This window comes from Stenella coeruleoalba (assembly GCF_951394435.1).
Source record: "Stenella coeruleoalba genome assembly, chromosome: 19".
Lineage (NCBI taxonomy): Eukaryota > Metazoa > Chordata > Mammalia > Artiodactyla > Delphinidae > Stenella > Stenella coeruleoalba.
In genome coordinates, this window is record NC_137165.1 from 40,917,430 (window position 1) to 40,939,114 (window position 21,685).

At 54.7% G+C, this 21,685-nt stretch overlaps 1 protein-coding gene across 1 annotated transcript; it reads right to left on the reverse strand.

Moving 5' to 3' along the window:
- Nucleotides 1–502: 502 nt before the first annotated feature.
- TNS4 (tensin 4) lies at nucleotides 503–17,993 on the reverse strand (the record flags this gene model as incomplete). Its single annotated transcript, XM_079904845.1, has 12 exons — nucleotides 503–2,350; nucleotides 2,818–2,844; nucleotides 3,059–3,127; nucleotides 3,923–4,091; nucleotides 4,967–5,038; nucleotides 6,402–6,479; nucleotides 6,572–6,664; nucleotides 7,733–7,858; nucleotides 8,185–8,271; nucleotides 9,780–10,201; nucleotides 11,350–11,752; nucleotides 17,555–17,993. 12 exons carry the CDS (start codon nucleotides 17,991–17,993, stop codon nucleotides 2,209–2,211), a joined length of 2,127 nt encoding a protein of 708 aa, XP_079760971.1. The 3' UTR covers nucleotides 503–2,208.
- Between the last annotated feature and the right edge of the window lie 3,692 nt (nucleotides 17,994–21,685).

Here is a 21,685-nt window from a genome sequence, read left to right on the forward strand (position 1 = left end):
AGGGACATCGGTGCAGCCCCTTCTGAACCACTCGGCGAGGCTTTCCATGGCCTGTCCACCTTGAGTCCCTAACTGCAACGGGTCTGGGGGGGCATTACCCCAAGACTGGAGGCAGAACCAGGATGAATGATGGGGCCATTGCCCAGGTCTCCAGGACTGGGCTGGTAGCTCAGGATTCATCTGGGTTCAGGGATTCTTCTGGACTTTTCTTGAACTGCCCATGTTTCACCAGCCTCTCCTCTCCCTCAGGGAGCCCGAGTGAGACTCTGGAAGCTAGGAGGGCTGTCACACGTGCTCACCTCAGCCCTGGCACGCACGGGAGAGCCCGGGCCTCCTGTCTTCCTGGCACAGTGGCAGGAAAGGGGTCGTGAAGAAGGAAAATGGGTGTGTCGGACACGTGGGGTACCCAGAATGATTTAAGCAACGGCTATGAAGTGGAAGTCAGTGGAGACTGTCCTGCCGTGCCAGGGGTGCGGGAGGGGTGTGGCACACGTGGTCTTCTCTCAGACACAGCTGCCACCTGCCCAGCCAGGTCCCCTTTTCTGTTCAGGTTTCCATCTCTGAGGGGATAGCCCTGAATACCATAGGACCAACTCTTGTGCAAAGACAGACACTTTATTTTCCATGATGGGAGCTACAAGGCCCCCATAGATATATGGGGGGGTGCTCTCTGCCAGCTCCCAGGCTGTGACCTTGAGAACGTGGGCACTGTGACCTTGAGAACCTTGTCTGGATTCCGTAGTCTCCAGGGTGGGGCAATGCCTGACCACAGGCCGGGGGTGCTGGTCTCAGCCAGTCCCGCCAGCCCAGGGCCGCTTCAGTCCGGTTTGGTTTTCTGGGTTGAAATAATAACCCTTCAGGCCCAACTTTGGCCAAAGATAATGATTCTCTGGCAGGGCCCCCAGCTGGGCGGGGGCAGGCACTGGTCCCTCATGGAGCAAAAACGGGCTTCTTTTCTGAGTCTTATCTTCTACTCTCATAGTTTGGTTTCTTTAGGACCCCAGGTCTGCTAGACAAACAATTCCAGATTCTTGGGGGTCTTAATGGGTTAGGGTTAGGGTTGAGGGGGGTGTGGGTGGGGCGGGAAAGACCACCCAGCTTCTCCAAGCCTCTTGGGGTGGCTGCCTGTTTGCATTCTTGACTCTCTGCTGCCCCCATGTGGTTACAAGGTCAGTTGCTGCCACAGTACTGTAGAGGGCTCTGTGTGCGTGCGTGCGTGCGTGCGTGCGTGCGTGCGTGCGTGTGTGTGTGTGTGTGTGTTGTTGGAGCACAGAGGACTCAGCAAGACTGGGGCTGAGGCAGAACCAGAGAGAGCCAGCTCCTGTGTCTGCTTGAGTGAGCAGAGGTCTCGCTGCCACCACCCCCAGGTGTGAGTGACACAAGTAACACCAGGGCAGTTGTGGGACAGTCGCTTATGAGAAACTGAAAGACAAGATGGAGCTGATGCTCATTTGCAATGGAAGGGATTAGACATCAAGATTGTGAGGACAACGGAAGGGATTAGACATCAAGATCGTGAGGACAGCGGGGTCATCTCTGACCATGGGGGCAAGTTTACACTTGTTAACCTGCCTAGCAACAAGGGCCATGTTGGCTGAAGAATCCAGGGCAGGCGGATCTAGCTTTGCCCTGGGAATAGCAGCTCCATACGCTGTCAGGGAAATGGGGAAAGGAACAGATATGGAGGGAAAGAGAGTCAGTCCATCCCTCCTTTGGTCCTCAGTGCTGGCAACCCATCTGCTCTCAGGCCAGCCTTGGACCAGGGCCCAGGAGTCCCGACCCCGTACCTGCATTTGGCCTGAAGCAGGGGTCACGGGTCTCTAGCTCAGGCTACTGTGTCCGGAGTGTCCAGGAGGATGGAGTCAGGGGTCTTCAGAGGTTATTTTCGTGTGGGGGTCCTCAGATGCGGGTGTGCTTCAGAATCACAGGGAGCTTGTTAAGATGCCCACAGACGTCTGAGAAGAACAGCTGATCCTGCTGTGGGCCTCCTTTAAGGTTAAAGAAACTGAGGCCCGGTTTGGGGGGGGTCTGGATGAAGGTCACCGCTGAAGGTCATACTGAGTTCAAGGGTTTCAACTTGGTACCGTTCTCCTCCAGTCCAGGGGATTGGTCCATCAGGGTGGTAAGAGGCCTCTTGCTCAGGCTGGAGGGGGCATCCTGAGCAAGCCCACTGGGGTGCCTAGGAAGACACACAGGAAGCTCCCTCCCCTACATCCTTTCTGGGTCCTGCAGCAGAGCACCCACCAGGCTGATGACCTGCGAGGCTGGCTGGACAGTGTCATACTCCGCAAAGAGGTGGCACACATTCTCCTGTGACTCGGTCTGGCTCTTGGCCACAAACCCAAAGATCCTGATGGGAGAGGAGAGCCTGAGTGAGGGGTGGGACCCAGGGAGGTACCAGGCTGGGAGCAGCTCTCCTCCCCGCCCTTCCCCAGCCCAGCACCTCATTAGGACGGGAGCCTCCCCTGTCAGACCGAGAGATCCCTGAGTTTAAGATCTGGGTTTCCCTCCTTTGGAATGGGGGCGCCTGAGGACACGACCTGTGTATTCCCCATCAGAGTCGAAGCTTCCTGAGGGCGAAGGTGTGTCTTGGCCATCAGCCTGAGGCATCCTTACAGACTAAAGCCTGCGCCTCCCACATAAGACATCAAACTGGTGGCTCCCTGAGGGCCGGGGCCTGTGCCATCCGCCATCAAACCCATGGGCTTTTAAGATCAGGGCGGGGCCTCCTTCTTTCCCTCACTCCCTCCCCATGTTGGGTCCAGGCCTCCCCGAGGGAGACCTCTCATGGCGACTGAGTGGACAGGAAGGCCTTACCGGGAGGGCTTGCAGTATTTCTGCCACCTGTGGGAAAGGAACACGACAGTTCTGAGTACCGATTCTTTGCTCCATTTCACAGGAGTCTGGCTGAGCTTCGGGAGATAATGGCCAGTTTTGTCCCCGCTCCCACCATGTCCCCCTCCCCCTCATTCTGTTGTTCCTGACCCCTTGAGGTTCACAGGCTCTGTCTGGGATCCGAATCCCAGGGTCTTCTTAGTGTGGCTAGGTTTGAACTTACTTCCGTTGCTTGGGGTCCATGCCACAGAAGCGGAGGGTGGCGAAGGGGTAATGGCGCCGGAAAAACACCCTGGGAAGAGACCGGGAGGGAAGGGGAGCTGGTGAGAGCCCATCCCAGTGTCCTGCCTCACCTCCACCGTCTCCAGCTCCCTGTCTTCCAAGAAGCTCTCAGTTTGACGACCCCTGACAGGCTGCCGTGACCTTTCCCACCGCTGGGCACACGTTTGCACTTCTCTCCTTTCATGAAGTGCGTCTCCCTTCTGTCCTATATGTTGGGGTTTTCTACCACCTGCTCCACCCCCACTGCCTGTCATGTCATTTAAAGAAGATAGGAATTACATCTGGTCATCTCTCTCTTTTTTTTTTTTGGCTGTGCTGCGCAGCTTGTGGGATCTTAGTTCCCCCACCAGGGATAGAACCGGGGCCCTCGGCAGGGTAGGTGCGGAGTCCCAACCACTGGACCACCAGGGAATTCCCAGCATCTGGTCATCTCTTATTCCTCCAGCCCAGGACCAGGATCATGCTAGACTGAATCCCTGAGCCTGGGAAGGAGTGATCTCATGGGCCAGCCAGAGTCTGGCCTACAGGAGAAGTTCCATCAATGGCTACAGACTGAATCAGTGCCCAATGACTATTGGTTAATTCCAAATCCATCGGTCATGATGAAGCGGGACTTTGGCAGGAGGTCATTGGACTCAGGCTCAGAGAAGGCAGAGAACTTGCCTGGAGTCACTCAGCACGTCACTGACCCTGCTGGGTCCAGGAGCCTGAACTCCATCTCCATTACTCCTCCACAGCAGTCTCAGCTATTCCCTCCAGCTTACCCTGCCCAGCCCTCAGCCCCAGGGCAAGGGAAGCCCCTTACTTCCTCTGGATGTCAGTCAGGGTGATGCCCTGCTCGGTGACTTTGAAGTGGACCACGGTGGGTGTGGGGAGGACATCCCTCTCCAATGTGGTTGAGATGGCCTTTTGCACAGCCAGGCCTCCGCTCAGGGTCTCCACGCTCACGGAGCTCAGGTACAGGGCATGGCAACCTGGGGGGGGTGCAGATACTGCATTGGAGCCGTGCCAGAATCCACTGGGGGGTGGAGGTCACCCAGGCCCTGGTTGGCCCTCTGCCCAGAGCCAGGGGATAGGAGTACCTTCCTTTTTTGGAAATCTAGCAGGGCTCCTCTTTGAGCCACCGGACAGGTGGGCAGGGAGTGTATGGGCCACTGAAATTTGGGACCAACCCCAGGGGACTTTGGGGTCATCTGTTGCTTGCATTGCTCTGGCCCCTGGCCCTCCAGCAGGGGGCAAGGGAGGGGATGTTGCCCTGTACGTAGGGGCGTCCAGGCAAGCCTTCCTCCGTCCCATGGCTGATGCTGCCTCCATCCCTCCCCACCCTCCCCCTGGGGCCCTGGTTCCTTGCTGAGAGAAGGAAGAGGAGACAGGAATGGGGAGGGGGCCATCGTGCTCAGGGCACAGAGTAGAAGCTGTCACTCAGACAAGTGCTGACCCGTGCCTGGCCCTTGGGCGCGAGGAGGAATGACCCTTCCCCTGTAGAAGACCCCAGGACCCGGACCTGACACTCCACAGAGGATCCCACCCCCAGGGCAGGTCCTTCAGACCCAGCGAGACCCCAGCACATCTGTGTGCCCCCCTCAACCCGTGTGTGCAGGAGGAGGTGTAAGCCTCACTGTGCCCCTCCTCTCCTGCCCCTCTTCTTCCTGGCCCACTGCCTGCAGCCTCTCATCTCCTGGCTCACAGGGAGGGGGAGGAATGTGGCACCTTGTTAAAGACAAGAAATAAAGCTGCAATGGGAAACACGTGTGGACCTGCGTGTGCGAGTGTGCACAAGGCTGGGAGGTGCCCTGCGGGGGGTGGGCAGAGCCAAGCCTGGAGCCTCCCCCTGCCCCATACCACTCACCCGCAGATTTCTTCAGGCAGGAGGCCCGGCCGTCTGCAGAGAGGTCTGAGGCCCCGTCTCCACCTCCCAATTCTGAGCCAAAGCAATGGAACAGGCCCCCAGGGGGCGGGGGTGCAGTCAGTGGACCCCCCTCCTAGGAACAGGCCTCCTTCAGCCCTTTGAACCTCTTCCACCTCCGCCCACACCTTCGGGAAGTGACTTGGCCGAGAAACCAGGTGTGATTCCTGTAATGAGGCAAACAGCCGCCTCGGGCTCCCCAAAAGCCTCGCTGGCGAGCCTTTTGATCCCTCCCTCCTCCAGCCCCTGGACTGCGGCAGCGACCTGGCCTCAGAGGCCCCCGACTTCCTCATTCTTTGGGACCCCACCGGAAACCCAGGCCAAATGCAGAAAGCAGGGGGGCTCTCGCCATCACCACACCAGGGGCTCCCCTGGCCCTGACTCCTCTCCCAGAACCCCCCTAGTGGCTCTCCTGCACACCCTGAGGTGTGGGCACGTCTGGGGGTGCGTTGGGCTGTAAGCTTCGGATGGGGCTTCCTGATTTGGGTGGAGATCTGACTCTGTGCCTTTGGGCAAGTTACTTAATGCCTTGAACCTTCCTTTCCTCCCTTCCCTCCTTCCCTCCCTCCCTCCCTCCCTCTCTCTCTCTTTCTCTCTCTCTTTCTTTCTTTCTTTCCCAAATTTCACCCATTGATCACTTATTTGTTCTCATAATTCTCCTCCTTGATTTTCATGATACAGCCGTGTCCTTTGCTCTCTGTTAGTGCCCTGAACACTTTGGAACAAGACAGCAAGAGAGACTTCGGTTCAAATTCGAACCTTCCTTTTCTTAGCAGTGAAATGGGGATAACAGCAATGCCTACTTCACAGGGTTGGAGTGCGCTGTGAATGAAGGAGAGGGTGCCCAGTAAGCGTTGGACCCAGAAGGAAAAAACAAACCTCACCGAACAGGCAGATTTACGCTCCTTTCATCCTCTTGAGGAAGGAGCTACTGTTCTTAAGATCTGCTCTGCGCCAGGCACTGTGCCAAGAGCCTTGCCTGAGCTCTCTCGCTGCACCCCCACACCAATCCTGGAAAGAGGTGTGATGGTGACTGTGCTCCTCTCATAGATGAGGAAATGGAGGCTCAGAGAGGTTGACCTTCTCAAATTCTCACAGCCAGGAAGTGGAGACGTGGATGGACTCCAGAGCACGCACTTTTTTTCTTTTCTCTTTTTTTGGTTGCGTGGGCCAGCTTGCAGGGTCTTTGTTCCCCGACCAGGGATTGAACCCAGGCCCTCGGCAGTGAAGGTGCCGAGTCCTAACCACTGGACCGCCAGGGAATTCCCCCAGAGTGTGCCCTTTTAACTATGCCACTAAAGTGATCCCTAAATAAGGTGAGAAGTGACCCGCAGGAACCTTTCTACTGAGAACAAACAGGTCTGGGGACCCAGCCCACCTTTCTTCGGGATGACGAGCTTGCAGGGCAGGGCCAGGGCCATGATGGAATGCTGGCACACGAAGGCAGAGAGGCTCCCTGCAACGAAACAGGAGCCCAGCATAAGGAGGCCTTCCCCAGGCCACCCGCCCACACCCCAGGGGCCTGGGGGCTACAGATGCTCAGCTCACCGAAGTAGGGCTCTTCATCGGCTCCTTTGAGATGCACCCCTTTGGCAGAAGACTCGAGGAGGAAGTGGCGGATGAGGTCGCTGCTATCCTCGCCTGGACAGAGAAAGCATGTGGATGGGAGTGCGACTCATTTCCTGACCCGCCTCCTCGGGGCCCATCCGGAGGTTAACTTGTCCATCCCTCTGCCTCTGGGTGGGACAGCGGGTAGGAATCCTATCCTCAAGGCCTCCCACGAAGGCGGTGCCCACACCTTTGCTCAAAGGCTTCTGTGTCCAGTAATTCTTTTTTCAGGAGACCTTTCTTTCGGTTTCAACAGCCATCAGGGATGGCTGCCGGCGCTGTTTAGATCAAATCACAGCTCTCTGGCCTGGTTTCCCTCTCTCCCTACCCACCCCCTCCCAGGTGCTATTATTCTGCACCAGATGGTCCCTGCTGGCGCCAGGCTGGCCCTGGGAGGGGGGACCACGCCCCTGCCTCCTCACCAGCCTGCAGCTTCCTGCTTTCTTTGGGCTCATTGGCAAGGCTTCCTTGATAACTAACACTGCCCAGAGGTCACTTTCTTATTTAAACAGAGAGGCGTGGTGTAGAGAATGTGGATACGGGGTTTTTAATCCTCTCGCTCTATCACTTCCTTGCTCTGGGGGGTCATTGACTCCCTCTGGGAGTGTCTGTTACCTCACCCATTTGTTGTGTGAGAGCTACAGTCCTGGGCCTTAGGTGAGGGGCTGTGACCCAGGTACCTTGTAATGTAATGATGTTTCTATCTCTCTCCCCAGTGAGGTCTCCCTGGTGCCTTGCACAGTGCCTGGGGCAGGGGTTAAGCCCCAGGGGTTAAGCTAGCCCACATGTTATTACGACATTAGGTTCCCTCACAAGAAATCCGGTCTGGACAGAGGTGGGCACCTAGAAGAGAGCAGCCTGGAGGGGGGCTGGGACCATCCTCCTCTTCCCACCACGAGGGTAGAGCAGGGAATCTGGGGACTCGGGGAGCCTCAGTGCTGGGGGGCAACGGGGAGGGGGCTGAGGTAGGCCCTCCTCCCAGGAGTCATTATGGGACAGGCCCAAGGTCACCCCACAAGCCAGGGGCAGAGCCGGGACTGGAACCCACCACACCCTGTTGCCTCCTAGAGGTCTTGAGTGAGGACAGAGACAGGTGCCTACCTGTTCGGTTCTGGGCAGGCGCAGGGGCCTCCTGCACCTTCAGGGCAAGACCGAAGGAGCCTCGGTATGAAGAACTGTCCCTCACGATGAAAGCCCCCGGCTCTTCCTTCCTGAGCAGCTCGATGGCTGAAACAATCCTTGGGTCAGAGACAGTCACCACCGAACCCGAACACCCTCTGTGCCTCAGCCCCATTGGGTCTCCGTAGAGCAGATGGTACAGAATCACCTTTGGTTCCCAGGAAGTCCTTTCTATTGTCTAACCTCCACCATTCCTGCTGCAGTCATTATTTCCTCAGGTCATGCGGTTCACGGGACACCCCCCTTCCCTGGACCTGCCATTTGCCGTTCCCTCCTCTACATGGACCCAGGGCCCCATCTGCCCCATGTGGGGTGCCAGGACCTGGACCTGATTCCTGGGTCACTCATCCCCTAAAACAGGGCTTCCCTTTTACCTTGCTCTCGGGTGATGCTTCGCTTAAACCAGTATTTAGACGTGTCCATCACAAACTTCATGGTGGGCTGCATGTCCCTGGCAGGACCTGGAGACAGACAGAGGAGGGGGACCCTGTAGACTGGAGAGAGGGGAGGTGAGAGACCCGACCCCCTCCTCCACCCAGCAGTGCCATTCAACCCACCCTCCCCTACCCCTACTCCACTGGATCTCCAGATGGCTAAAGGGGCAAAATCCCTTTAGGCTAAGTAAATGTGCTCTTTGAGACGCTAAGATGCCCATTTTCCTGGGTCCCTAAGGCAGAGAGCAGTGGTTCTCAGTTTCGGCGTCTTGAAAAGGTGTGTGGTGGCCAGCTGAGAGTAACTCATTATAAAAAATGTACTGAAATCTGCAAACGATTTGTCCGAGGAACAGATCAGAGCAGCTGCAAAGGCATACTCGTCACCTAATTTTCTCTTGCTTGCACTGACACAGCTTCCTGGGTGGGAGCGAGCAGCGGGGTACAGTGAACATTTCACATCCCCCAGGAGTACCTTGACGTCTGTGGCCCAGGGAGGACGGGGAGGCCCGGGAGCCTCGTGGCTCAGCCGTGAGGGAGCCGTGGGCTCTGCTCCTGGGAGAGAAACACCCTGGGGGTGCTGAGCTTAGCCTCTGTGTTTACGGCTTTGGGCCTTTTGTTCTTTTTGGACGCCTGTAGTCACAGACTATGGGAAGGAGGGTGTTTGCTGTTTTGTGGTTTTTAGCTGTCTGAACTGGAATGCATTGTCTCCGTTACCCTGTCCACCCCCTGGCTGTCTACGTCATCCACCAATGTCAGAGTTAGGACTGACTCTCCCTCTCCCTCTCTTGGGTTAGTCATCCAGCCTGCTGCTTCCATATCCTGAGGGTCTCCTGGCTCTGTCTTCTCTCCTCCACCCTCTGCCCTGCCCTGGACCACTTTGTGATGAAAACCCAAACAGAACCAAAGAAAAACTGCTCTCCCTGCCAAGCCAGGCCCTGCAATCCATCTGCCACGCAGCTGCCAGAGTGATCGATTGAACGTGTGTCTCTGACCCCATCGCTCTCCCGTTTGAGAGTCTCTGATGGTCCCCTATTGCCTAAAGGGTAAAGTGCACTCTTGCTTGGCGTTCAAGATCTTTCCCAATCTGGGCCCAAGTTACTCCCGATGACCTCATCCCGCACCCAACATTCCAGTCATTTCCTAAACATGCCACGTGCTTCCATACCTTCGTGACCATGGCCTGGATGTTCCCTCTGCTGGGACTGCCCTTCCTCTCCTGCTCTGGCCATCGACTTCTGATCCACTTTCCAGCCTTTTCAGTTCCCAGATGAAAAGTCTCACTCCTTCCTCTGTAGCCCCATAAGACTTAGATCATCTCTTTACCTCTGTGTTTATCCCACTCTACAGTGATCCTTTGTTTTTTTTCTCTTTCTAGACTGTGTCCCTCCTATGTGGCACAGTGCTAGGCACACAGTAGATACTAAATCAGTGTGTTGGTTGACCTGCTGTTGCAGAAGCAAATGTATTGGTGCTTTGTCTATTCCCCATTAGCCAAACCTCATAAAGTGGGAGGTACTGATCGGTTTACAACTTACCCTCTGGGGATGTGGTGAGAGGGGCATCTGGCAGGGTCTGGCTGTGGCTCCTGGTGGCTGGACAGGGGTTGCTGGAAGAAGTAGCCCCAGGGCAGACAAAGTCCTGGTGTCCTGGGGTCCTCTGGGATGGGGGAGATCCTGGTTCTGGGCAGCCGTTGATCAGCACGATGGGTATGTCCACCATGGAGTTGGTGATGGATGGGGGACAGCTGCTGGCATGTTCCTCGGCCAGTGGTGAGGAATGGGTTGCTCTGGGCTGGCCAGTGCTCGGGGTGGGGTGGCTGGGGACCTGGAGGTCACTGGCTCTCATATACAAGGACCCTGGGCCAAGGCTGTGGAGGCTGGAGGAAGAGCTGGTGGGGCTTTCCAAGGATTTCGAAGATGACTGATGGCTGGAGATGCTGGAGCGGAGGAGGGACTGGCTGTGGCATGGGGAGAGCACCAGACAGGCAGAGTTTTAGCGGGTGGGGGTGGACACTTAGGGGCCAGAGCTAGACTCTGGAATTTAGTGATCTAGGTACCCATGGCTTTGGTCAGAGTAGTGCATACTCCAACCCCCCTACCCCATAGCCCTGAGCAAAGGGTATGCCCACTTGATCCCCAAGGGATGCCGAAGGATACAGGAGTGTACCTGCATTGCAGGGTCTGTGGTCAATTAAAGTAGCCAGTGGGCTGGCCCCCCGCAGGTCACATGGGCTTAGGCTGGACTCTATTCCCTCTGCCTTCCCAGCTAGGCAGGTCCAACTGAGTTGTCACACCAGCCCCCCAGCGCTCCCAAGAGTCCTGCACACAGGCTGGACCGGAGCTGGACCATGTCCATGGCCCATGCAGACGGAATTCCCCAGCTGGAGGAAGAGAAGGAGGCCAGCTCTGCATCCAGCCAGGCTTATCCCTGAGCTCAGAGGCCTGTGCCAGCGGGCATGGCTGTGGAATCCCAGTCTCCTTGCCAGGGACTGCCTTGGCACAGTGGCTCTGGAGTTGGTATGGGGGACAGAGGTCCTGGGGTTTGCTCTTCCTGGGCAGGAAGGGTATGCGTGTGGCTCTGCTCTGAGGCCTGCGGAGAATTGGGCTGGGGCGATTGTAAATAATACCCAGGCCGTTTTGTCTCCTTCCTGCTAGATTTTGCCAGGAACAAAGGCGAAGGAGGTTTTTCTTTCCTGGATGGTTCATTCCAGACCCCCTGATTCTGTTTACATCCTGTGTTTGGGGTTTTTTAAATTAAAAAAAAAAAATCCTTCCTACAGATGGGCTGTAGGAAGGCTGGAAAGGATACAGGTGAGCCTCATTAATGCAGTGTGGTTCTTTTCCCGAGAGGTAGGTAGAAGTCAAGATTTTTGTATATTGAATCATATTCTAAATGCTTGAGGAAAGCTTGAGAACCAAATGGCTGTGATGGCATAAAAGAGAACATTCACTTTTATTTTTGGTACATGCCTAGATTTTGCTCAGAAAGAGTAGGGTGTCCCTCTGTGATTTTAGGATGCGTGTGCGTGTGTGTGTGTGTGTGTGTGTGTGTGTGTGTGTGTGAGTTGTGGAGGCAACATCAGAAGCTGCAGTGGGAGAGACCTACCTTCCAAACACGTAACTGACATCAGATGCTGGGCTGGCTGACAGCATGGAGACCCTGCTCCCCAGCCCCTTCTCCAAGGCTGGGGAAGCCACCAGTGGGGAGCCCAAGCCATGGTGGCCTGAGGCCTTGTTTCCCGTTCCAGGGATGGAGATGCTGGAAGAGGGTGGGGGATGAGAGGAGGGGGCCCCCGCGGGGGGAGAGGGGCGCTGGTGCCCCCTGCCCTGGCTCCCGGAGAAGATGAGGCTCTCAGTGTTGCTCCGAGTCTCTCGGGGGATGTCTCTGGAGAGGAGAAGGCCGCCACGGCCAGGGGAGTCGAAGGGTGGGGTGACAGATGGGCTGGAGCAGCTCTGGGGGCCGTCGTGGCACCTTGATCTGGTCGAGGTCACCTCGATGTACTTTATATCTTTGGGGAGAGAAACAGAGCGTTGGTGAAACCAGGGAGACTGGACTCGCAGGACAAGGATGCTGGAAGTGTCCTCAAGACCATCTGGTCTCCCCTTTCTTTATACATACACACATATATATATATATATACACACACACACACACACACACACACACACACACATATACACACATATATATATATGTATGTGTGTGTGTATATATATATATATATATATATTTTTTTTTTTTTTTTTAATTTTTGGCCAAGCTGCGTGGCATGTGGGATCTTAGTTCCCCGACCAGGGATAGAACCCGTGCCCCCTGTAGTGGAAGCATGGAGTTTTAACTACTGGACTGCCAGGGAAGTCCCTCCCCTTTCTTATACAGATGAGGAAGTTGAAGCCCAGAGAGAAGTTTGTTGGAATCGGGATCAGCGTTCAGCTCCACCTTCAGGGCCCAGTTTCAAAGTCACCCTCTCTGTGACATCTTCCCTTGGGTGGGGAGAGGCAGTGCCATGAACGCGGGTCCTGGAGGTAGACAGACCTGGGTTTCAGATCTGGCTCTGCCACTTACTCTCTGAGAGAGCTTGGCCAAATGACTTCACCACCTAGAGCCTCAGTCTCCACGCCCGTAGAATGGGGCAGCTGTACGCAGCCTCTTAGTGTTACAGTAAGGATGAACTGAGATGAATGTAGGCAGCAGGGCACTGCATCTGGCACATAGTAAGTCCTTTAAAACTGGGAGATCCTCTCGTTCATGTGGGTTCCACTCCCCAGGCTGAAATGACTGCACCAGTCACACCTTCGGATGCCTCTATCACTCAGGCCTGTGAAGGCTATTTCTATGTCTGCCTGCAACGCAGGCAGGGGTTCTCAAGCTTGGTTGCATGCTAGAATCACCCGATGAGCTTATAAAGGTCCTGAAGCCCAGGCTCCATCCGGTGCCAATTAGACCAGAACCTCTGGGGGTGGTCCCAGGCCTCAGGGTGGCTCAGCTCCTCAGCTGATTCCAGTGTGCATTGGGGCGCACCGCTGTGGTCCCCAGCGCAGCAGCACCACTTCACCCGGGAGCTGGGAAGTTGTGCAGAATCTCTGGCTTCACCCCAGGCCTGCTGAATCAGAATCTGCATTTTAGCGAGATTCCTGGCGATCTGGGTGCACCTTGGAGGTTGAGGAGTTCGCTTTAGGGTTAGCTTTAGAGCGAGAACTCTCTGGGGGCAGGGCATGCCGCCTTACTGAGCTGTGGGCCTCTTAGCACCCCAGGCTGCTGACTCACTCTGATGCTCTTTCCATTCACCAGTGGGGGCATCTAGGACTCTTGTTCTGAGACCTTGTTTCTTCCTAGAGTGGGGTACCCTGTGGTTCTCCCATGGTGAGGATGGGCACCTCTCCTCCTGACTTGGGGGAGGGGAGCTGTCCTCGGTGCTGTTCTAGGAAAGGTGGTGGAAGATGGGGGTTACCCAGCTTCTCCCTCTGGAGGGCTGTGAGTCCTGCCTCTGGCTTCCCCAGATGGAATCTGGGGCAGAGTCGGTGGGAAATTGCACCCTCGGCTCCTATCTGCCAGCCTCCCACCCCCTTGGGCTTTGGCACACGCACCATCCCCCCACCCAGCGTGACTGTGGAGTCCCTGCCTGCCCCAGCCCGCTCCTGGGGAGGACCTTCTGGCCCTGCTCAGGGCTACTGCTTCTGTCTGAGCCTGCGTGGGCCAGGTGGGGGTGGAGGATTGCATCAGATGAGGGGCGCTGGCATGCTGTCCCAGCAGGTGGAGGAACAGGCCTGGCTTTGTCGACAAACCTGGGTGTGAGTCTTGGCTTCGCCACTTTCCCGCCAAGAAGTATCAGGTAATTTTCCTAACTGCTCTGAGCCTCAGTTTCCTCATCTGTAAAGTGGGGATCTAAAACCACCCTTCCAAGGTTGCGGTGAGGATGAAATACACTGATGAATGGAGCCTGGAGCGTGGTCCATGGTGGGCTTCAAGGAGCATCTCCTGCCTGCCTGCTTCTGGGGGGCAGTATTGGCCTGATGGCTAATACTCTCTGGCTAAGGTGGGGGTCCCACTGCTGAGGGCAAGAGTAGAATATCTGGCACAATGTATTGTGGGCTCTGAAAGAGAAGTCTTGGAATGGGGTGGATTCTTCTGCGAGGTTGGCAAGCACTTTTTTTTTTAATAGGATTTTATAGTGTTTATACCCATAATCCTCTCAAGGCCTCACAAGCGCCATTATGCCCAGTGCCAGCAGGCATTGCTTTTACAGAGGAGGAAACTGAGGCTTGGAGAAATGTGGCGGTGGAGCTCACATTTATTGCACCGTTTTTTTTTTTGTTTTTTGGGTTTTTTTTGCGGTACGCGGGCCTCCCACTGCCGTGGCCTCTCCCGTTGTGGAGCACAGGCTCCGGACGCGCAGGCTCAGCGGCCATGGCTCATGGGCCCAGCCGCTCCGTGGCATGTGGGATCCTCCCGGACCGGGGCACGAACCCGCGTCCCCTGCATCGGCAGGCGGACCCTCAACCACCGCGCCACCAGGGAAGCCCTATTGCACCGTTTTTAATAAAGGCTGGTATTTACTGAGTGCCGTGCACCAGCGCTGCTACAGACACGTTACCCGTGTTAGTTCTTTTAATACTCATGACTCGATCGAAGTAGGAAACATTCTTAATTCCATGTAACAGACAAGAAAGCAAGGCTCAGAAAGGTTGAAGAAACTGAGCCCTGCTCCTGTGCTCTGTTTGGGGGCGGGGTGGGCTTTTCCACGGGGAGGGACTCCTCAGGACCCTTTCCCAAGACCTTGACCGTGAGAAGGTGCCTGACTGCTTTGGAGGGGGGGGGCGTCTCTCGGCCTGGTGAAGCTCTGGGTCCTACTCACAGGGTCATCCGAACACCTACCAAAGAAAGGCCTTGCTTGGGGGCCAGGCAAGTGGAGGCGGGCCGGAAGGGAGGGCGGTGTCCTAGAGCTGTGAGTCACTCCTGTTGCTGCCCCGGGGTGGATGTGGCTGGGCAGGTGGAGGGCCGCCACCCTATCACCTGGGAGTAGCCGGCTGTTTACAGGCCCGTGGGGCAAGTCTGAGCAGTGCTGGGTGGATGCAGGCGCCTGGCACCAGGCCAGGTGGGTGGAGGGTTGGAGAGACGGTTGTTAAACACCCTTCACTTGGGATTGGCAAACCGCCTTGCCTGGCAGAAATTCTGGAACATAAAACGCGGGGGCCTGTTCCAAAGATGGGGAGGGGTGGCGGAGAGGATAAAGGAAGGGATATGGTATTTGCTTCCAGAAGCCATGCTCCCTGTGGGACTGGTACCCCCTCCCCCTCCCCCCCAGGGTAAATCTGAAGGAAGGTAAGCAAGAGGCAGAGGCAGGGAGCTGGATGAAGGTTTGAGAGCACTAGGGCGGTGGAGCCTCACTGAAGCCCTGGAGGGCAGGAAACTAGCTCCAAGGAAGAGAGAAAGGCAAGAACGTGGACTCTGGAGCTCAGAGGGCTGGGCTTTGAGCTGACCTACCACTCACTAGCTGTGTGACTGTGGCCATCGCTTCCTCTCCTTGAGCCTCAGTCTTCTCATCTGTAAGTGAGGTTTCCAGTATTTCCTTCACAGGGTGGAATTATGTGTTACAAAAATCTATCTGGACATTTTTAGGGGAGGGATCGACACAAGATCGCCGATGTTTAATTTTTGCTTTTGCCAAGTTAGGACAAAGAGAAGCAGTGAACGTCTGCTAGCATCAGAATTATAGAACGTCTTCCACTCAACACCCCGAAAGTAGGATGGATGAGAGTGCAAACAGAGGAGTTCTACACACTGGATGCGTTTGGCTGGATGAAAACTCACTGCGGTGCCGTGGGCTGGGAGAGCTTTGTCACCAGTAGCAGTAGTTGAGGGGAGGGTTTGGGGAGCAAGGTGCAGCCACCAGTGACCTGCAGGCTCTCGCTCTTCTTAGTGATGGAAGAGACTTTCTAACGGGGAGCTGACCTGCTGATTGTCCGAGGACGTAGTGAGCTCCCAGGCATCACAGGTGTCCAGGCAGAGGTTGGAGGAGAGGATTTTTAAAAATTCCATCAGAAGGAGCGAGGGCAGAGCTAGGTGGCTTCATCAGGCCCCTCTGACCACTGCTGCTCTCTGGCACCCCCTGCTGCCCAGAGTCTGGTGGACACATCCTCAAGATGGCAGGTTGTGCCCAGGGCATCTGAGAACGCAGACAACTGCCCATCGGTCCCTTGGAGGAAGGACCCTGTTATCAACACCCTTACCCTGTACAGGTGCACGCCCCACAGAGGTTGGTCTTGCCGCAGCTGGCCTTGAGTGTATGGAAGCCCTACCCTGGGGCATGAGCATTAAAGTCCTAGGCTGGCTCCTGCCAGCGATAATTAGGCCCAAGTCACCTTTCCTGCAGAGACATGCCCACGACTGGCCTTAAGAAACGGGAAGACTCTTGAGGGTTGGAGGTGGTTCTTTTACTAGGCTTGTCAGGCAATGCTCCATGGGAGGAGCAGAAGGCTGGCTGGAGACCAGGAGCCTGGCTGCCAGAGGGACCTGTGTGCCGGGCTGACCTCCACCCCAGAGCCTGAACCTGTCCTGGGGCTGGTCTTAGTCGCAACCCCAATGTTGACTGCAAACAGCCACCATTTATCATGACCTATGGTGTCCCAGGATTTGTGATAAACACCCATGAAATGTTATTTTTTCAATCCCTGCAACACCCTTTGAGGTGCAAACTCATCTCTATTTTACAGATGAAGAATCTGAGATGCAAAGAAGTGAAGTAAACAGCTTGTGTAAGGTTTGCCTGATTCCAGTGATTAGGCTAGACTGGCTCCTTCCACAAGTCCATCAACCTCAGTCTTTTTGTTTGTAAAATGGGGATAAAATATTCGTCTCATGGAGGTGGATTGGGAAGATCAAAGGTTCAATTATTAAGTGCTCATCACAGTGCCTGGATAGAATGATAAATGCTCAATAAGTAGAAATTCTCCTGGATCCCATCTCTAATCCTCACCACACCCTCTAACCCACGCTGATTAAACCCCTGGAGGCCTCAGTCTTCCAGCCTGTCTAATGGGGCTGCTGCTCCGTGACCCTCATCCTCAAAGTGTACTTGAAACTCTTTGGGAAACTGAGGCCAGACGCAGAGATTTCTGGATACGCTTGGACGTGGTGGTATCCTGGAGCTGGCTTGAACCAGCTCATGAAAGCTGATGGTTAAATTTTCAAGATTTTTTCCAGCTAAATTATATAAACATTGTAAGTTTGTGTAGTTTAATCTTTAGTAGTGGCTAAACCATTACTAAAGATTAAACTACACAAACTTACAATGAAATAACATATTAAAAACAAAAGTAATAAACACTCAAAAATTCATCACATCCCAATTATTTACTATATTTACTATTACCTATACATGAAGTTATTTACATTTATTGTTATGGGTAAGGTGAAAATACCATTCCTATAAACATTTCAGGGTGCCCAGGCTAGGACCTAAGAGAGACACCATAGAACAGTGAGATTCAGGGACATCACATTTATCAAGTTCTTATTTATATACATGGCATTGTATAATATGCTTATCTATATTAGCTTATTTAAATTCTCTGAAAAATTACATAAAACAGGTATCCATCACTTTCCAAACTCAAGAACCAAAGAGAATTGGACAGTGAGGGCTACTTATATTTATCTCTGTTATAGAGCAGAGAAAACAGGGAGGTTAAGTAACTTGTTTAGAGCTGCACAGCACTCCTCCCCTGCTCCTCTGATTTGATAGAAAACTCCTTCCTCATGAGGCCTGGTCCCCAAGCCCTCCTCCTGGCACTGTGCCCCAGTTCCTTACCCAAAGCTTCAGGATCTTCTTTCTTTCTCCTCGAGGTAGTGCTCTGGGTAGGCTCAGCCCAGGGGCCACCAGGCCCTGGAGGGAGCAGCTGGAAGGTGGGGTCCAGTTCCAGAATCATCTGGTTGAGGCTCTCCAGCGAGAAGTCAATGTAGGAGTCAAGGTCCTCCAAGGCTCCCGAGGCCTGCTCCCCAGGGGACTGCAGGAGGCAGCCGGCTTTGGCTCCAGCCTGTGGGGCCTGCTGGAGCCTGCTGGGGGGCTCCTTGCAGGGCATGGGGGCCATCAGGGCCTGAGCTCCCCAGCCTTCTGTGGTGTAGTAAGGACACTGGGGCGGCAGGCCGGGGCTGGGTGCTGGGTGCAGGGCCCTCCTGGGTTCCTCACAGGAAGCCAAGCCGACTGCGGGGCCTCCTGCCAGCAGGGGGCTGGACATCACCTGTGACATAGTGGGGGTAGTGACCTGGCAGTTTACCTCTGGCTTCCAACCAACCAGCCTCACATCCCACAGATGTCACTTGCCAATCAGGAGCTCTTGGGACCTGAAAGAAGCGAGAGCGAGGGTGGGAACTGAGTAAATTCTGTAGATGAAGCCCCGGGCTCCCTTCCCCCCAAACAAAGGCATATTTATTCACTCATTTAAATTCACTCATTTAAAAGCACGGCTGCTGGAGCCAGTCTGCACCAGGTTTGCATCCTGGCTCCACCACTTACTAGCTGTGCAACGTTGGGAAAGTTAATTAACTTCTCTGTGCCTCGGTTTCCTTATCTATAAAATGAGGTGATATTTGTAATATGTTTAGAATATGCCTAGCACATAATAAACATTATACAAGTGATGATTAAATAAAATAACTTCAATAGACGTTTGTTGGCTACTATGTCCCAGCCTTATTTATTAAATACATACTAGCTAATATTTACTGAGTAATTACTATGCACCTATGCCCTAGTATTTACACATAAAACCTTTAAAAATCCTCATAACAACCCTATTAGTAGATGCTATTATTATTCCATTTTATAATGGGAGAACTGAGAGACAGAGAGGTAAGTAACTTGCCCAAGGGTCATCAGGCCAACAGGTGTCAGAGAAGGACTGGACCCCAGACTGTGTGATGTCAGGGCCCCTGCACTTAGCTGCTACTCCATGTGGGCCAGCTGGTGAAACAGACAGGTAAGCAGGTGAGCAATCATAAACAGTGCCATCGGGGAGGAGGGGAGGCGGGGAGGCAGAGGGGACTCTGTAGGCACTAGTTGGGGAGGTCAGGGAGGACTTCCTGGAGGAAGGGGTACATAAAGGGAGACAAGAAAGAAAAGCAGGAGCTGGCTGGGCGAGTCAGGTAGGGGTGAGGAGGCAAGTGTATTCAGAGGCCTGATGGACAGGGGAGATATTGAGCATCTGGGAAACAGAGAGAACCTAGGGTGGATGGAGGGGAAGTTGGGGTGGGGAAGGCAGGCTGCCCAGACCCTGCAGAGCCTTGCAGGCTGGGCTCAGTAGTGCTGACTCAACCCCGAGGGCAATGGTGAGCCACAGAACAGTTTTTTTTTTTTTGCGGTATGCGGGCCTCTCACTGTTGTGGCCTCTCCCATTGCGGAGCACAGGCTCCGGACGCGTAGGCTCAGCGGCCATGGCCCACGGGCCCAGCTGCTCCGCGGCATGTGGGATCTTCCTGGACCGGGGCACGAACCCGCGTCCCCTGCATCAGCAGGTGGACTCTCAACCACTGCGTCACCAGGGAAGCTCCCACAGAACAGTTTTGATCTGAAGAGTGACATCATCAGATGATATTCACTCCCTGGGGGCTCATCTGGGAAAAAGATGTCCCAACTTCCTCCTTTCCCTTATGTGGGAAGTTCTTCCCCTTGTCTAGCCTTAACGCCACATGTTAGTGGTTTCTTACAGGAAGTAAGAGGTTCTGGAACAGAGGCTGCTGAGAAACCTGTAAGGAGCTGGGATAGGCTGGTTGCGTTACCACTGCCTGCTCTGAGCCTCACTGCCCCCCACCCCCACCCCGACCAAGGCACTCTCCAACGCCTCTTCTCTCTTCTTCTAAGATGCCTCCACCACATCCTGCTTTAGAGTCAGACCCTAGTGTTGGAAAAGGCATTGCGACCAGCCTGGGGCAAATGAAATGAATGTGAACTCTGGAGTCTGAAGATTCAGTTTCGAATCCCAGCTCAAACATTTCCTTAAGGTGTAACTCTGACCCTCAGTTTCCTCATTTGTGAGATGGGAATAAGAATTCCTGCCTTGTGCCCTCCTGGAGGGTGGTGTGGAACCAGCGAGGTGTTGCTTGTGAAACCAGTTGGACAATTCTAAATATTACTTGGAAATAAGGGCTTATATATCAATAGACTATAATACCATCATAATAATAAATAATAATAGCTCCCGGTTTTTTTGAGCACTCACCATGTACCAGGCACTGATTTTCCCTATGGTAACTCTTTTTAATCCTCTCATAACCCTAGGAAGTACTGCATCCCTATTACCAGCCCATTTTACAGATGAAGATACTGAGATTCAGAGAGGTTAAGAACTCTGTATCGGCCACACATCCAGAAAAGTGGTAGAGCTGGGATTCAACGCAGGCTGTGGACTTTAGACTCTTAGCTCCTTATACCACACAGAGTTCAAATGCCGAGGAACACCTGAGGTCCAGAGAGGGGGTGTGAGTTGCCCCAAGTTCGCACAGTAAGTTAATGAGAAAAGCCAGAACCCTCTTCTCCCCCATGGCTCCTGCCAGCCCTGCTGCCAGACTTCTCCTTGGCCAGGTCCTGGAGGGGGCGGGTGCATCCCAGGCTCGGGAAGCGTGTCTAAAAATGGCAGTGGAAGGCAACGGGCCTCCGAGCTCCTTTCTGGGGGCAGCTGAGGACGTGGAGCTTTGGCTCCAAGCGGCCTGGGTTTGTCAGAGCAGGATCTCAGCACATCCTGCAGGGTTTTTGGCTGGGCCTCAAAGAGGAGCCTGGGGTTACGGTCCTTGGGGAGCACACTGGGGACCTGGGTCCTCCCCCAGAACCAGGACCCGGACCCAGAATATCTGCCTACTGATTTGGAAAGTGATCTTGTGCCACGCTGGGCAAGTGTCCGTTCCTCTCTGGGCCTCAGTTGTCCCAACTGTATAATGGGAATGTGATCATAACAGACACTTAAAACATACTCATTTCATTTTCTCAATGGTTCTTTGAAAAAGGTACTCTTCCTGTGGGGCTGGAGAGGTTAAGAGATTTGCCTGGGGTCATACAACCCACAGAACCCAGTAGTGGAACTGGGATTTGAACCCAGGTGGTCTTGGCTCCGAGTCCCACACTCTACGCCACTGCTTCATAGATTTAAGATCCCTTTCACCTCTCTGTGCCTGTTCTGGGGTTCCGGAACCCAGCGGGACAGGCCTGGGATCGAGCAAAGGGCAGGCAGCCCCTTGGGATCTTCTTCAAACTCTTCTAACACTCCCTGAAGCACCACTGGACCTCCCAGGGCTGGTCTCACTCCTTTATTCCTGGACATCTTCCCTCTCCTGTCCCCACCAGCACACTTCTCTAGCTCTTTCCTTCCTGCTCTAAAGGTGAAGGGAAGGTTCCTGGGCTCAGTGCTGTGTGTATGTATGTAGGCGGGCTGTAGTGGGTAGGGAGGGCCCCTTTTTATAGGACCCGCTCACTCACTGGACCGGAATCTCTTTCTTTGTTCCCAAGGGCTCTGGAGGCAGGGGGATCCTGATTCCTGGGCAAATCCCCTCATCCATTTCTTTGCCAGCTTCTTCTCCTGACTTACTCTTTCCCTTCTACAAGCCCAGGTCAATGGAGGGAGAGGGTGGCAGAGGGGGAAGGCTGAATCTCCCCCAAAGCTCCTTGCCCCAGTAGCCCAATTCCCCACTCCACCCCCTTGCTCGAAGAGTGACTTTGATTGTCCCATGCTCTCCACCCAGACCCAGTGAAGCAGACCCTGGGACAGCAGGCAGGGACCCGCAGGACCAGTGCAGGCCATGCCGCCACCCCCTGGATTCCTGGTGGTCTCTGAAGGGCCCAGCACGGGGGCTCAGCTCACGACCAGGCCCCAGGGACTCCGGGCTGGGAGGCAGGAGGCTGGGTTCTGGGTCCATTCCCTTCCCAAGCCTCGGGGCCCCCCCCGGGCAAGCC